We start from the raw sequence: 13,258 nt of genomic DNA on the forward strand, positions 1-13,258 counted from the left end.
CTCATCAGTGCTCTAATTGCTTCCTCTCTACTGTCATTTCCTCCTCCTCCTCTCACACCCAAAACACAAGCAATATGCAGATTGCACACCTGATGTTCCTAAAAGCTCAGGGATCCTGCTGATTAATGCAAATGAACCTAAATGAGGGCATAAATTGCCAAACTCATTTGTAATAGTTCTGCATATGAATAAAACATGCATCTTTAAAACACTTTAACACACTTGGATAAAGTAGTCTAATGAGTCTAATGTTACACAGCCTTTATTAAAAAAGATTGCAGGTGGAGGATACCTTGGCATTCCAGTTTCAGTTTCAGTAAAACCGCTTTCATTTTCCCAACTATTTCCTAGAAAACGCGACTTTTCAGAAAGAAACACAGCTGAGGGTGAAAAAAAACCCCATTTAGAACTCTTCAAATTGATCATCAAAGTTGCTGTGAAGCTCATAGGATTCCCCCCTTCTGAAATGCAAACCAGCTACACTTCCAACAAGAAAAAAAAAAACCCAGACAGATAAATACAGACAAATAAATGGCACTACGTTTGTGAGCAGAGAGGCATTCATAATGTTTTCTCCGGTGTCCGGTGCTTTGGAAAGACAATTAATCGCTGCGAGTCTATTTCTTGGTTTCATGACAGAATGAATCAGGACTGCGAGACTCCGAACACCTTGATACGCTCATTCAGAGAAAATTACTTTCCACTTTAATTTGTGGGGGAGCTCTTCATCACAGAGTGAGCACGTCGACTGCAAAGGGGAGGTTGTCCTTCTTGCAGTACTAGACAACATTCTGACATTTATTATGAGGAAGCCCTGATCATATTGCAAGAAGAGTCTGTCTGCCCCGGCTCATATCTTCCTGGGTGAAATCACATTAAGGGGCATTGAAATTGGCGCTCTGCTGTACCTCCAGAACATCATTTATAGTTTGCTGAAAGTAGTGTGAATTTGAATATATGGTAAATTAACATTGCTGTCCCCCTTCACATTCCAAACTTCAAATCAACAGTTTGAATTGAATTACCGAAGCTGCACAGCTCTGTATAAGCAAATTACACAGTGTTTTATCGACGTCAGCCCTTTCCTCTTTCCCCTCTCTGTGCATGATGAATTCTCCTGGTGCCGTTTCGCTCTCTTGACGATGGGAAGCTCTTTCGGTACACCACCCGATGGGAGGCCCTGGCTGTGTGCAGGGTGGAGGGCGACTGGCTGCTGACAGTCTCCCTCTCAGCCCCTTGCTCAGTCTTGGGATTCGCTTCCCGGAGAGGCTGAGAGCCAGGCAGGGCAGCTCTTCACACCTCTCCTGCACTGCTGGGCCACACCTGAAACAGGCTCAGCGTGACGCTTCTCTGCCGTTTCGTGTGGAAAATAAGCAGCGGTTCATCCCTTCTCCTTGAAATGCTTTGTTAGTAGCTTTAAAAGCAGATTATGCTCGTGGGCCCTCATTTCCTTTCTGTGCCGTATGTTTTACATTCTTTCATTTTCACTTCTCTCCTTAAAATGTGGAGCCAGCTGTTGACCTGCTTGGCTTACCTCTAAAACCCATGCACCACACTGTTCAGACACACCCAGCAGCCATATCACCCTGCAACTCACAACTGGCAGCCCACTGAAGCTCAGCAGGTGGGAGACCTCCTGGGAAAAATTAAGGTTGCTGCTGGAAGAGGTGTTAGTGGGGCCAGTAGGGGGAGCTCACCCTGCGGTCTGTGTGGGTTCAAATGCCCCAGTATAGTGATGGGGACACTATATTGTGAAAAGGTTCTGTACTTTGGATGAGACATGAAACAGAGGTCCTGACTGTCTGTGGTCATTAAAAATCCCAGGATGTTTCTTGAAAAGAGCAGGGGTGTAGCCCCGGTGTGCTGGCTAAATTTCCCATTTGCCTTTCCCAATCATGGCCTCCTAATAATCCCCATCTCTGAACTGGCTTCATCACTCTGCTCTCCTCCCCACTGATAGCTGGTGTGTGGTGAGTGAACTGGCACACTATGGCTGTCGTCGCATCATCGTTGAGGGGAGTCCCTATAACGTGTAAAGCACTTTGAGTGGAGTGTCCAGAACAGCGCTATATAAGTGTAAGCAATTATTAGCAATAATTATATGAGTTAGAACTGACTGGAAGAGTGGATGTCTCTCATTGACACTACTGTGAGCTCTGGGGAGCAGCTTTTGGACAACAGTCCACCACTAGGTGAGGAATCCCACAGTCAGCTCCTGACACAGTCAACAAAACAACACAATCTGGACTTTCTCATTCAATCACCGCTTACTGCTTAAACCATGAGCTCAAGGCAGTAACGCAGCTCAGCATCAGCTTTTAACACTTGGACCTGCTGTTGGATAAGGCAGCTGTCTGTATCTTCACCGTTTCCCTCTGCTGTTAGCCTTGGGTATACAGAAATTAAACAGAAATCAGAGGTACAAAGGAAACCATTGATTCTGGCAATCAGTTGAAGCCACATGAAACGAAACTCAAAATGAATTGCCCCCTGGGCAGCTGGGTGCTGTGAAATTCCTTAAAATCGAGTCTTTCTTCAGCAAAAGCTTTCGCCGGCCGTTGGCATGAAAACCAAGCCTGAGGAGGTCTTATCTCTCAGTGGAGGAAGCACAGAGAGCTGAGTGGCTCTCAGCACTGTAGCTGGTTTCTCTCCGATTTTGTCAGATGATAAGCTGTTTTCTTTTATTCCTGTTGTTCCTGACACCACAAGCTTTAAAACACACAAAGTTCTTATTAAATATCAGAAACCTCAGAGGGCTGAACACACTCTGTGCAAAGAGGATTCTTCCCTGTCTCCTGCTGTGGATTCCAGCTACACGGCCTCTGAAGCACAGGACACAGTGTAGATAGCATGACCAGATCTTCTCTTATTTCATTATGAGCTGAACAAAGTGCTGTAATGAAAGCTTGTCACGCTACAGAGAACTGAGGATGCTTTAAATGCAGGCTAATGGTTGGAAATGTCCAACTTTATTTTCTCCTTCAACAGGACATCATCAAGCCCCTCTCTATTCTTCTTCTTGTATTTCCACTGCCATTCCACTTCCTCATTTGTCACCACTCCTTTCTCCTTCTCCGATTCCACAATTTTTGCCTCTGTTCTCCCCACTAATTTCCCCACCCCAGTATGCAGAGACCTCTTACCTGATGATGTCGATGTGCCCGTTCTTGGCAGCCAGGTGCAGAGGGCTGGTGCCGTTGGGGTCAGTGGAGTCGCCTGGCTTGGGCTCCAACAGGGCGGCACACATATTACTGCTCAGCAGCAGCTGGACCACCTGCACAGGAGCAATAGCACAGAAACCAGAGAATAACAACACACTCGCTGTGACCAAACACAGTCCATTATAACATACAGTATACTGCAAATCAGCACACACTGCCATCCAACACACACAATACATCACAACACTGCAATCCAACCAGCACATTATAACACATACACTGCAATCTAACACATACACTATATTGCTTTAGGTATTGCAATCCGACGCACACAGTACATCAAAACATATAGTCTGCAATCCAACACCTACACTCAATAAAACATACTGTATTACACATCCACTGCAATCCAAAATAGACATTATATGACAGCACACATTGCATTACACATGCACTGCACTCTAACGCAAACACTGCAATCCAACACACACAGTATCAGATCTTGACTGCACCTTACAGGGCGACAACATGACCCAACTTACCCCAACTCTGCCAAACTCACAGGCCAGGTCCAGAGGTGTCTTGCCGGCATTGTCCACGATGCAGGGGTTGGACTGGTGCTGGAGCAGCATCTCGGACTGGAGAGAGATAACGCACATTCAAGCAACAAACCCATTAGTCATCAAAAGCAATATCATCCATTAATGCTACTCCATCATGTTCCTAATCTAGTCTTGGAGGCCTTTGAGGAAACACAGAGTCCCATTGAAAGCCAATTAAAACTCTGTTCTTCATCTGGTACAAATAACCCAGGGACACAGGGAGCCCTGCAAGAGCCAATCTTCATGGCAGGTATCTTTAGCTTGTTTTAACAGAGCCAGTGAGAGTATTTTGCATTGAGTGGATTAGTCAAGAGTCTCTATTAAAACCGCTCTTCAATAGCAGTGCACAGCTACATGTCGAGAGCACTATAAACAAGCAAACACCCCTGCAGACCTGATCCCTGGAGTCCTGAAAAGTGTTGCAAAACTTGTTCAAGACTGTGATGCTGGTGTAAACCTGGAAGGAGCTCATCTTTTTAAGAACTGTGCCAAATCTGCTCAGTTTATCACCCTACATGTACATTAATTCAATTAATGATCAGGACTACTGTGGTAAAATCTGCATAACCACCCTGTCGAGTGGTGACGCATCTCTCCAGAGGACTTTATATAACATTCTGTGCGGTGAACCTGTCTCTCAGGACCTGCAGTGCAGAGTCTCCCTATCTCTGTAAAATCTCTCTCCCCGATAAGAGCCCGCTGACGTCTCACAAAAGTTAAAGCCGTGGCACAGAAATCACAACAGTAGCACTTTTCTTCAGTAGAACTGTGTGTCAGCATTTTTCTTCTTTTTTTTTTGATAATTGGGAACATCAGGCGTTGATGCTTGGCCCCATGCTCTGTTGTTTTAATACGCTTCAGATTCCACGATAATGAAACTAATCGTCTGGATCACCTCGGAAGTTACTCCTCATCTCCACGCAAATGACACTTTGAAGCACTGGGAGAAAAGCAATGTTAGGATACGCTCACTAATTCCATATAAGATTTTTAAAGCCTCCTGAACCAAATAACTTTAGAGGATTTTGAAGAAAGTCTAAGCCATAAGGAAGAGCGCCACCTACTGGTCGACCTACACCAGCTATCTCATTTTCCTTGAAGGGCTCCCAGCCCAGCCCAGCCCAGCTTCACTTCACAAGAGATCAGTCTACATGACGACAATTGTGCTGTCAGTCTATATGACATCGCTTCTCTTTATGCTGTATACAGTATATACTTTATACTCTACCTTCACATAATTGACCCAAGGTGACAGCAGTGTAAGATGTCCCGATTAACATTCATAAATAAATCAGATCAAGGCAGAACTACAGAAGAAAATGTCCGAAAATGTGTTTGTGACAATGTCCTACGTACAGTGGGTATAGAGAGTCACCACCCACTTTCAAAAATTGTACCTTTTGTTGTATCGAAACAAATTAAATTAGGCTTGTTCCATTTTTATCTACACATAGTCACACACATTACCCTAGTGAAAATAAAATTCCAAAACATTCTGAAAATGACTTAATATTACAACAGTAAAATACCTTATTTGGATAAGTGAATATCCCCCCCTTACAATTGCATTTGTAAACTTGCTCAGGCATAACCAATCACCTTACAGATCACACAACAAACGAATTGGCTCCCACCTGTGATCAATTGTGGTGATTTGGATTAGTTCAGAATAAAAGCAGCTGTTCCAAGAGGATTCCACTGCTTGCAAGTGCATTTCAAAGTGAAGAATCCACTATGGATGGAAAGGTGCTTTCAAAAGAACTTGTGGAAAGGAATGAGGCAGGAGGTGGGTATAAAAAGATTTCAAAGTATCCCATGGAGCACAGTCAAGACCATCATTAAGAAATGGAAGGTGTGTGGCACCACCCAGACCTTGCCTAGATGAGGCCATCCCTCCGAACTGGACGACCGAGCAAAAAGGAGACTGATCAGAGAGGCTACCGATGGCAACCTGGAACGGGCTACAGGCCTTTGTGGCAAAGACTGGTCATTGTGTGCATGTGACAACAATATCACAAGCTAAAAGTCTTGAGCTGATGCATAAACAGTCACTTGCAAAAATTCTAGACATAAGGTACTAGCCTGTACTATATGCACTGAGATGTGATCTGATGGGGGAAAAACTCCCCAAGAGCTAGCTTGGTTTCAGTCTCTGAGCACACCCAAAGAAGGCTCCACAGCTGAAACGCTGTGCTTCCTTTCTTCTATTTCGGCATGGAATAAACCTTTAACTTGTTCCTTGGCAGCCTGTGCATGCTGATGTAGCTCCCTACTTGAACTATATGCACTTAATATACACAAGCCTTTATTGTAAGAATAATTCAAATGTGACAAGTAAATGTTTTACTTTTGTGGGGGAAACCCCCCCCCGACAAGACTCGGCATCTGAGCAGGTATAAGAAAAGAAGAATGTCGGCAATGCTTAACAGGAGCCTGGCTTGTAAGAGTGAAACTCATGTCATTTGCCAAACCGCCTTATACCATACAGTGTCGTGCGAAGCCGGAGCCTATCTGGCAAGTAACGAGCGCAAGGCAGGTTACATCCTGGATGGGACGCCAGTCCATCGCAGGGCAAGGGCAAGCCGATCATACATGGGGACAATTGGGAACCCACACTAAAGGCTGAGGTGGGGGATTTGGCCTGGATACCGGGATAACTCCCTACTCTTATAGAGAAATGCCCGGGGATCTTTAATAACCACTGAGAGTCAGGACCTCTGTTTAATGTCTCATCCGGAAGATGGAAGAGTGAAAGTCTGCTCGTTAAATGGACAAACTGCCAGGAATCGCCACAGTTTGCGTTAATGAAACCCCTCATACCTGTTGATCGTGCGAGGGATGACCGCATGATGTATATATTCTTGTTCAGTGTACGTACAGAAAGCTTGCAATGAAGCCACAGGCTTTCCTGCGCGAGAGCCTGCCAGCCCCGGATGAGCCGGAGAGCGAACGCAGTGCTGAGGCGCTGGCGCGGCAGGGAGGGGGGGCGGTACTCACCACATCGTAGTGCCCATGCTGCGCTGCCAGGTGGAGGGGGATCTGCCCTTCGTCCGACTGCCCATTCACCGCGGAGCCTGACTTCAGCAGCATCTTCATGGGCTCCACCTTCCCCTGCCAGGCTGCGTAGTGCAGTGGGCGCATTCCTGTGGGAACAGGGCGGGGCCACAGCTTTAGAAACTTCCCCGACTCCCTGGCGCCCCCTTTGTGGACAGACGAGGCATTGCACTGCGGTTCTGGCCCCGCCCACGCAGGGCTGCCCACTCTCCTCTGCATTTCCAATCGTGCAGCAGGGTGTGTGCAATTACTTACCCTAGTTCCTCTTCCAGTTCCAGTATGCATTTTAACAGATTAAAGTTCAAGCTGCATGCTTTAAAGAAAAATATAGTTTTCACATTATTTCACGGATCACCGCAAGGGGTTTCATGCTCCTCCTGAAGAGCTGAGCAGCTCCCCTGGTTCAGTGCCTGAGTATTTCTCTTCTGCCACCAGAGGGCGCAGTGGTGGCAGTTTACAGTCCTGCCGAATGTTACCTTTCTGGTCTCTGATGTCCACAGTGGCCTGGGACTCCAACAGCAGGGAAATGAGCTCTGTGTTCCCGTTGAGAGCAGCATGATGTAGCGCGGAGAACCTAAAAAATAAAAACAGCAGGGAGGGGTGAGGACCTGAAAAGCAGCTAGGAAGACTATAGCTCTGGGTCAGGAAGGGTAATTCCTATCCAACATCATTGGAAGATTTATATCATGAGCACCTCTCACTCACTGGGCGGAGCAGAGGCACTGTGGCTAAAGATGTGCGCCTGTGGCTGGAAGGTTGTTGGTTCAAATCCCGTGGCCGGCAGAGGAATCCTACTCCGTTGGGCCCCTGAGCGAGGCCCTTAACCCCAACTGCTCCAGGGGCGCTGTGTAAATGGCTGACCCTGCGTTCTGACCCCAAGCCTCTCTCCCTGTCTGTGTGTCAAAACTGGAAGTGATATTTTAATCTTTCTTCTAGCAAAGGACTGTCTGGGATTTTTGTGTTTTAAGGTTTGCCCTCCCTGCATAAATAAAGCCTGTAAGCCTCTGCAGAGGTTACAGTGGAGACAATGTCGGCTTCCCCCAGCACAATGTTGCCATGGCGCCTGACACACCTGAAGAAACAAAGTTCTCATTTCTGTGAGGAAATATTGTTCATTCTACATTCTGTCTGTTCTTGATTTAAGGGAAGTATTCAGTCTTTTCAATGCCAATTAAGACATCGCAGGGTGGAGTGATGTTTCTCAAGATGTACCCTTTAAACCCCTTCTCTCATCTTTCTCACATCCTTACGGTTGAAGCTGCAAAAAAAACAAATGGAGGACTCGTATCCTCTTGTAACATTATAATCTGACTTCTCTTCCTCTATCCCTCGCTCCTGACTGAAGATCACCAATGAAAGTAGAGTGCTCTTCAATTGCAGTGAAAGGCTATCTGTTGAGAGCACAGTAACCAAACAAGACACCCCTGCTGGCCATTTTCCTGGAGCTCCTGGAGTCCTCAAAGTGTTGCAAAACGTGTTCAAGACTGGGATTCTGGTGTAAGCCTGAAAAGAGCTCATCTTTTTAAGAACTGTGCCAGACTTTCAGATACACTCGTTGTATCGCCCGACAAGACGAGAATCTTCTCTGCCTTGGTTCTCCATTCTGACAGGCATCAGTGTGACTTCTCCAGGCCCTTCGGAATTTGGATCCAATTAACTCACAGCTCCTTGCCTCTCCGGGCTCCTCTCCCCTACCAGGATCTCCCTTTCCGTTTCTCGGAGGTTAGCCCAAACTGTTCAAATGGATTCATTTCCCGCAACTACACAGGGCAGGCATGCCGCACAGAATTCCAGTCAGTAATGATACAGATAATGGAGCTGACATCCCGATTCAACACGGGATGTTAATTCAGCAAAAACTAGTGCTTCCCGACCATCAGCTTAAATTACAGTCACAGCTGCATTTGTAACAGTGGGCAATGTTAGGTAACAGGGTTACAGATTGTGGGCATGTACATTGTGAGCTTTTCTGTGTAAATGGAGGAGGATCTTTGAGCTCGGGCTGCATAACGAAGCACAAAAGCTCTACGCAGACCGAGAGCATTGCAGATGAAAAAACCTGCACTGAATTGTTAGGAGTTGATCTGATAAGAGAAGGCAAATGTAGAGGTATCTTTATGGCTGTTGGAATACATGGTAAAGATCAGCTGTGAGGTGCTTCAACTAATTTTCCTGTGAGAGGTTGAATTTGCACTTAAGAAGAACCCCCCCCCCCCCACAGGTCTGCAGGACTGGTGATGTGATCAGACTGCTAACACTAGGCTTCACTTCACCACCGGAGTGGGGGCAGGGGATTGGTCGGCAACCAAAACGAAGTCAGGATGAAGAGGGACGAGGGGGAGAGGGTGAGGTCGCAAACATAGAGGGGCACGAGAATGGCGAAGAATGAAGGCGGGAGGAATAAAGAAACGGAGATCCAGGGCCGAAGAAAGTCCTGACCCCGAAAGGGGAAACCTTTGAAGCAGGTGTGTTGCCGCCTATAGCAGTTGGCGTGCAGCTATCAGAAGTGGCGTACTGAGATGACCTGTACTGGGGCTTCATTTTTTAACAGACAATGGTGCGCTGGGGAGGGATGAAGACATGGGTCTTTCTTTCTTCAGGAAAGACTGCTGGACCCGACACTCTTGTCTGATGTCCAGAGGGAGTTCTGACCCCTTTCCTGGAAAAAGCCACATAAATAATGAAATACTGTGTTTCGCGCAGATGAAGAAAAATATGGTGTAAAGTTCAGCAAGATAAAACCCCTGGAAATCGTAAGAAGTCCAATACAAGGCCACAATCCTGGGAAAGTCAGACTTGGGCACTTTTCACAAGGGTGTGTGCTGTGGAAACTGTGACTTTGTTAGGGACAGCTGGACTGGCTTGAGCACTGAGCTGCGCCCATTGTCTCCCGTGCCCTCTTACCCAAGCCTGATCCCCCTCTTCAGAAGAGTGGCAAGTGTTCAGTTTCCCAACTGTGCCCCAGTCTGCAGGAATGATTGAGTGCCATTTAATTGGCAAGGGAAGGCTTTTGTGCACAGAGCCTGTGACTGTTTCACCTCAGCTCCCTGCTCTCTGTCTTTCTGCCACTGAGAATTTAATTACCTGCAGAATGGAGTCACTGCTCTGAATAACGACACTCTGAAAGGCTGGGCCCTTTATTATTTTAACAGAATGAAAAACCAGAAAAAAAATATGTTATTCTTGAAATACAGAGAAATATGGGCAAAGTGTTTCCTGTGTAATTCATTTTCTTTTGAGAAAAACATCAAACCGGGACCTGTGTTTTTGCTGGAAGGCTTTGGAAGCAGAACATTCCCTCCAGTCTGATTTATTAAAGGAAAAGAGGAGGGCGTGATAGATATTCCAGTAGTAAAAATATTTAGTCTGCTGCATTTGAAAGCAATTATGTCTGAAAACATATTTCTCATCTAATAAACAAAACATACTATATAATGTGAAGCATGCAAATTTCTCAACCAAGTGGTTCACTTGGTTTTTCTTAAAGGTCTCTCGTTCCAGTATTGACCAAGCCCAGCCTTGCACAGTTTTTGAGATCTGATGAGCTAGAAGGTGGTAACTATTAGCAATGCAGATTTCTTTATCCCGACTAGCTTCAGCAAGGTACTGAACTGGGCATGTTTTCCTAATGGCTAGAGCCTCACCTGTCCATCAGTTTGTTTAGTGAGCTGAAAGATCTGCAGGAAGTCTTCCTCAAGTGAGCACCAATCAGACCTGAGCACAGAGTCCTCTCTGAACATTAACTGCCTCATCCGATTTGCTTCTTTTGCAATGCATTGCACAGGAGGAGTGAGATCAGAAAGGGTTTTGAATAAGGAAATATTGCAACAACCTTCACGAAACCAGATCGCAATTGCAGATGAGCACGGCTGCAGATTCCAAGGCTGTTCAGTAAGCGCTGTGGGCCATCAGTGAGCTGCGAAGGGGTTGAAGCCACACTGAGCATGCGTTGCTGATGTGTGGAGAGTACAGTACCTTCCACAAAGTGGACTGAATCCCTAACCCTCTCTGAAGGGCTTCCACACGACATGCAGCTGTTGATGCACTTTACAGTGTCAGTGTTTACAGGGGGGGTGTAGCCCTGCTCTGCTCCTGAGTGGAATAATAAGAGAACATGTCATGCATTATTCATGTTCCCACTTCCCCACAGAGCTTTGTGAATATACCAGCCCAGCGTCTCAAAGGCTCACTGCTGCATTCGAATCACGCCTGTCACTTTTAACCGGAGGGCAGAATTACAGTTTCATACTGGGGTCAGCCCTGTTTCCATGAATAAGAATGGAGAGAAACTAGCTCAACCACTTAGTCACTTCTAATCAGGACTTGAGACTCCTGTATTATCATGATAAACATAATACTCCCTTATTGTTATTATTTTACGAGCAGAACGCGAGAAGACACATCAGCTTAAAGGTGTCCCCCTTATTACCCACCCACACATGCAGATCGAAATCAGAATCACAAATGAGAAGGGGATAAGAGCGCGAGGGTCTGAGCCCTTTAAATATCCAGTTCTGCGGTCGGCCCATAGTCCTGTGGAACCAGAACCAGCTCGGTGGATCAGTGACATCCCTCCCTATAACCGTGCGCCTGTTGAACCTGGGATTTTAGAATCCAGCTTGCATCTGCTGAGCAATCCCTCTGTCCAAGTCTTCCGGAGTTTATCTGATAACCTTGGAAAGATGTCGGAGGCTCTGCTACGCACTGCGCCAGAGGGAGAGAGGGACGTAACAGTCCCACCGTGAAACCCCAGGGGTGTGGAACTCCGGAGAACCCAGAGAAGATTTTACGGAGACGAAGTTTAGTCCAAGCTCGAAAGAGGAGCGTGGCCTCTGTATTGAGTTTTGATTTCAACTGCGTTGTAGATAAAGAACATATTTTAAATTCACACGGCTGTGCCCGTGTGTCTCTTTTCCTGAACAAATCCATCCACCCGTTTATTTTCTAACCTTCTTATCCAGTACTGGGTCGTAGAGTCTATCCCAGCAAACAAGGGGGTGCAATGTGAGAGACCCACCTATCATACTTACTACATTCTGCACCTACCTCAAAGCACACCTGATGGCGATAGGCCCCGTAGTGAGCCAGTCTTCTACCACACTGCACTGTAACCTATGGCTTGCGAGTCTACCACAGAGATTGAATGCTATTACCTACAGCCTCCTTTATAACAGCTGTTCAGCTACTGAGCACAGGCTGCACATTCTAGCCTGCCTCTAGCTACCTTCAGAAACACCCAGGAGAAAACACACTCATAAATAGATCCTGAGACTAGGCTGCTGTCGAACCATCTTAAACCAACCCCTGACAGTCTCTAAGGCCCTCTGGCCAGTCTGCCACACTGTCCCGCCAGCTTCCTTCAAGAAATGGATGATGGGGAATCACAGATCAATTCGCTCTTATTTCAGTCTAGGCAATCACTAAGATTTCAATGCACTGAGCGGTTAAAACAATTGATGATTGTTATGTAATTAAAGTTAAATATGCTGGATCTCCATCTGGGTAGCGCAGCCACTCAGTCTGGCAGAATGGTATTGTACGTAAATGTATGTAAATGCTTTAAAAAATACAGAGCGGCGCTTCATTCTGGAGTCTGAATTTCACATGAAAACCATTAAAATAAACTTCATGAATGTTCAGGAAAAGGTAAGCATCTAGAGCAGTGGTGAGGTGATCTAGACTTTCTTGGAAGTTCTTGGAACCAGGGTTCTGCTTCGGAAAGGTTCAGTTCTAAGGAGAGGCACTGTTGTACCCTTGAGCAAGGTGGGGTCATGTGTTTCAGCCAGGCCAGAATGGTCATCGCACCGACCACTGCTGTGCTCAGGGGTCTGGACTCCTTGGACGTCTGAACTCCTTGCAGGTGTAGCGGAGCTAGTTCCGATGCGGTGACGTCATCGCCCTCACTGCGCGTAGCAGGGACCTCGGCTGCCTGCGCTGGGGGAGGTCTCCTTTACCTCATGCGGCTGGTTCCCTGGTGCGTTACGCCGGAGACCCGGGTTCGCGCCCCAGGGGCTGGGGGACAGAACAGGGTGGCGGAGGGCACGAGCCCGCACGGAACCACGACGGTCACGCAGGTCCAAAATCTCAGGTGAGACACTGCTGCCCTTATGCACGGTGCTTTGTTCATATTGCTCCAGTGTAATATTCAGCTCTACAAACAGGTGCATGCTGCTGTTGTTTCCAGTAAAAGTGTCACATCATTGTAATCCAGTATAATTCTTTGGGTTGCAGTCTTCCAAAGGGTGGCACATGACAGTGGTGCCATGTCTGAGTGTTCTGCTTTTGTAAATTCTAAAAATCCTCTGGTAGCCAAGTCAGGAATTTTCCCTAGAGGAGCTGGGAAGCAGAGCAGCTCTGGTGGGGACAGGGGCAGAGACCTGAGGCTGCCTGGGTTTCTTGCCCTCAGATCCAGATCCTAGCCTCTAGGAGGTGGAGCTACAA

The 13,258-nt window shown here is 46.7% G+C and overlaps 1 protein-coding gene across 6 annotated transcripts in view; it reads right to left on the reverse strand.

Moving 5' to 3' along the window:
• Positions 1-13,258, reverse strand: part of caskin1 (CASK interacting protein 1) — a 126,765-nt gene that overhangs the window by 39,023 nt on the left and 74,484 nt on the right. For all 6 annotated transcript variants that reach the window (XM_015360283.2, XM_069180919.1, XM_015360286.2 and 3 more), the window contains exons 3-6: positions 7,294-7,391; positions 6,761-6,906; positions 3,704-3,799; positions 3,144-3,274 (exon numbers count right to left, since the gene is read on the reverse strand). In XM_015360283.2, the coding sequence (XP_015215769.2) occupies positions 3,144-3,274; positions 3,704-3,799; positions 6,761-6,906; positions 7,294-7,391 (471 nt within the window). The remainder of the gene's footprint in view (positions 1-3,143; positions 3,275-3,703; positions 3,800-6,760; positions 6,907-7,293; positions 7,392-13,258) is intronic.

Source organism: Lepisosteus oculatus, chromosome 19 (assembly GCF_040954835.1).
Source record: "Lepisosteus oculatus isolate fLepOcu1 chromosome 19, fLepOcu1.hap2, whole genome shotgun sequence".
Classification (NCBI taxonomy): Eukaryota; Metazoa; Chordata; class Actinopteri; order Semionotiformes; family Lepisosteidae; genus Lepisosteus; species Lepisosteus oculatus.